General features: G+C 45.3%; 1 protein-coding gene across 1 annotated transcript in view; it reads left to right on the top strand.

Annotated features, from left to right (window-relative positions):
• Nucleotides 1-3,891, top strand: part of T265_15324 (hypothetical protein) — a gene marked incomplete at both ends in the record, with an annotated part of 19,313 nt that overhangs the window by 860 nt on the left and 14,562 nt on the right. Inside the window, one exon of the mRNA XM_009177586.1 lies at nucleotides 1,204-1,495. Within this exon, the coding sequence (XP_009175850.1) occupies nucleotides 1,204-1,495 (292 nt within the window). The remainder of the gene's footprint in view (nucleotides 1-1,203; nucleotides 1,496-3,891) is intronic.

The following is a 3,891-nucleotide window of genomic DNA, read 5'->3' as shown; positions in this document are numbered from 1 at the left end:
GCTGGAAGACCTTTTTGTCCGACGTCGAACACGAACGGGCAGGAGGCATGACTTTTCGCTCGCGGTACCTCACTCGAGGGTGAACTGTCGACGGAACTTTTTTGCGGTCCGCGTATGTTTCATTTGGAACTCCCTACCTCCCAATGTTGTACATTCGCCGAGTTTAACCATTTTCAAGAACAATTTAGATGCACATCTTATGTCCAAACCGAATCTGGAACTATTTAACTCCATGTGATACTCAGTAAACATTACGCATATTTTTGCGTTCATTTGTGTATATACGTTCACCCTATGGTCCTTGTAAAGTTAATTGCTTTTTAGACCATTAAACCTTGAATTAACCTTGAATTAACCTTGAATTAGCATCTGTCTTTCACAAATGTTATTTTTGCTTTCATCTTCTCTAGATTTTGTATGCTCGAGAATCCTTTCTGGAATGTTCGTGAGAAGCAATTCACCCCTCTTTTTATCTTGTCGTATGACAGCTAATCACATACCTCGGTTATCATGGCCTGAATAAAGCGGCAGAAGAAGGAGACAATTAGAAAAGATGGTCTTACATAAACTACCACGGCTAGGGCACAAAGCACTCATGGTTGGTCGATAAATTTGTATGTATACTCATGGCTGATTCGAAGGATTGCATAAGACGCTACATTCATGTTGCCAGTGATACCTGGGATATCGGTATGTGATAGTTGCTACCCTGTCACCCGGTTCTTCAAAATGCTGCTATCGGGAAATATCTTCAATCTTAAAGTAGAGTATTCTGGCCACAAACCATCTAATCTATTGGGACTCGGAAAATGTTGCTCTTCGGCCTTATTTCCACTTTACTAAGGTTTTTTAGTTCCTGCTGTCGAGGAAACGCTAGTACATCGAGCAGTGGGTTTGATTGACAACCTTTCCAAGTGCACCACTCTTGCGAGCCCACTGTTAGTTTTGTCTATTTAAAGCAATCTCCCAAAAAAGGCACTCTATTCCCATTTTTATTGGACCATACCGCATATTGTGGTATACCCAGTATTATCTCACTATATCGTTTTAATAGTCGTGTTATGCTCAATTGGAATCCGTACCACTCATTTTGATATGTTTCAATATGCATGGTGGTTTCCTGCTTAGAATCTGCGGAAAATGGATCATAACCCCAGTAGCAGATAGAATCACCGCCTCCACTCTCACTCTACTCGGCTTCAGGGTTTATATAGCGAGATACTCGGTCCCACGCTGCCTACCCTGATGTACCAAACTGGCGCGGGGTACCGCGAGATCGGCACAGCGCTATCAGTCAGGGCCGTCGGAATGTTTTGCGGATCCCTGATTGGTGGCTGGTCGTCAGACAAATGGGCGTATGCACGCAGTTTCCAAATAGCGCTCGCCCTCCTTATCGCTGCAATTACCAATGTGTTGATTCCGCTGGCCCGCTCAATTCCCGTGCTATCCACCATCCTCTTTTGGGCGGGCTGTTCGCATGGATATCTTACGACAAGTCAGTACTGTCATGCTGTCCGTTACTATGTATACCTGAATTCGATAGGACTCACATTACCTCACCCCAGTCAGTCCTGAAAGGTTTCCATCATTTTTTGTCCACATGCTTTACTGTTCCCAAGTAGTTTAAACAAGACCTGGAGTCGGTTCTGGTCCATATTTAAATGTGACTTTCAATCGAATTCATTCACCCTTGGCCAGTGTTAAGCCTTTTTTCCGATTCGTCTGAGGCGGCAGCCATGTAACGACTTGTAGTTCACTCGATCATAACCACCCTAAAGTTAGATTTTTGCGTGATTAAATGTGATTCTCAGTGGAGGACTGTTTAATTCATCCTACATGTGAGTTTTTTATGGAAGGGTCATAGTCCGGCGACTTTGCTTGATATTAAATTGTTCAGCTGCTCCCCAATCCTGAGGTGGTTACCAGGTACCGAACGCCTACGCAATAAAAATCAGTGACTAGACAAGAGAAGTTTGCAAATCTGCTTCGTTACCATTTGAGATGACATCATCAGTGCGCAGTCCGGTGCACCGATGATGTTATTTCGAATGGTGGAGCCGTGAGCCACACTCCAACAACGGATCAACAGGTACCTGAGCAACACCGAATAAAATCACCAGAGCTGCCAATATAGCCAATATATGTCGCCGATAGGGGGGCCAGGTGACTCAAATGGTTAGGGCGCGATTTTACTGACTGGAGGGTCCGTGGTTCGAACCCGACCTCTGCATCTGAACTTACCCCGTCCATGATGGGGTAACCTGGCCTGGGGTAAGCCAGACCTCGTGCTTCCTTCAGGTAGCATGGCAACTAGGCGCCAGAAGCGCGTTACAGCTGGGCAATTTTAGACTGCCTATAATTAATATAACATGAACCAGAGTTAACCGGTTTTCCGGCTTTTTGTTAGGTACTAAAGGGAAGTCTGATTCCGTCTGAGATTCTTGAGATGTTATTGGTTCCGAACAGGGATGAGTCAGATGCGCAATTCTCCTAGGCTTTCCTGGATAGATTGGTTCTCTTACTTATTGAAATCCTGAACTTGATGTCCTCAAAAATATTTTACAACATAGTTTATGTCCATTTTAGGAGCTGCTGACTGAAAGCCATCCGGATAAGCTAAATTCATGTTAGTTGTAGATGAGGCTTTATATTAAAAAGACTTCTGGCAGTCTTTATCATCGGAAGTTGGGTTGTCGCACAATCTGCTTCGTTATCTTTCATCACCAGTCGAACTGACACCATCCGTGAGCCACTGTGTAACGAATTGGGTTGTTGGGTCAGTTTTAAGCGCAGTTAATCGCCACTACTCTATTAACGTGGCATGCCTGGAATGATCAGGAACTTGTGCTCTACTGGCCTGTCGCCTAAGCGCATTGAGTTTATTGACAACCCGTCGATTTCCAGTCGGTATCCACCTACTACCTTCACGACCACGCGCGTACGGTTTGCATCTAGCTTCATTCTCTCTCTGCCCCAGTGACACTCCGTACCTACTATCAGTTAGCCTGTGTCACAGCACGAATCGCGACCCACACGGGAAGAGAAGAGTAATCCGGAGCGTTTTTATTTACAGGTGGTCGGGTACGACGACGCTGAATTTTCCAGTGGCCACGTAGTGTACCACAGTCGACGGTGATGGTGCTGATCATGTTAATGATTGCGACCACAGCAGAGGAAATGTCTTGCTGGTTACTTGGTTTGGAGTACGTCCCAACCGCGAGGCGCAGATCCTTTCGGTTATGTTACTTACTGTATAGGTGATCGAACCCACGTGCCCATAGAAAATCGATAGTGTTCAGACTTCAGAGTAGTGGAGCGGAGTGGACTGAGATGAGCGGCTCAGCTGAAATTCCCTTGAGTCTCCCATTAATTTGGCCTGCAAATTTGTATATTTCACCAACCAATTAGGTGTTATAGTAAAACAAACTTGGGACATGACCTGGCTGACAGGCCACAAGAAGAGCAGAACTGATTGTGGGTTGTCGAAGAGTCGTCAGTACGAGCAGTGCGTTCCGTCACTGGGGCTCAGTTGGTTATTTGAGGGCCAGTTCGTGGTAAAGGGATTGCAGAGAGCAAATTACGTTTCCATGCCGTCACTGGGGCTCAGTTGGTTATTTTGAGCGCCAGTCGTGGTAAAGGGATTGTAGAGAGCAAATTTACGTTTCCTGTACCTTTCTAGTACCTTCTATTACCTGATGGAATGATGATGAATAAGCTGATGCCCTGTTCCGACCAGATATGCTTGACGGGCAATCTTATATGGAGAAAACACTAGGTCTGGACTGGGGTACAAGTTGATCAGAATAGCAAAATTTCATTCATCTTTAATGCAGTAGATGAGGCGAATGGGGTGCATTCAAGATGTGGATCCAGTGACACCAGTTCTCACCT

Source organism: Opisthorchis viverrini (assembly GCF_000715545.1).
Source record: "Opisthorchis viverrini unplaced genomic scaffold opera_v5_436, whole genome shotgun sequence".
NCBI classification, from domain to species: domain Eukaryota; kingdom Metazoa; phylum Platyhelminthes; class Trematoda; order Opisthorchiida; family Opisthorchiidae; genus Opisthorchis; species Opisthorchis viverrini.
Note: the sequence above shows the minus strand (reverse complement) of the source record. Positions and strands in the feature narration are given on the sequence as shown.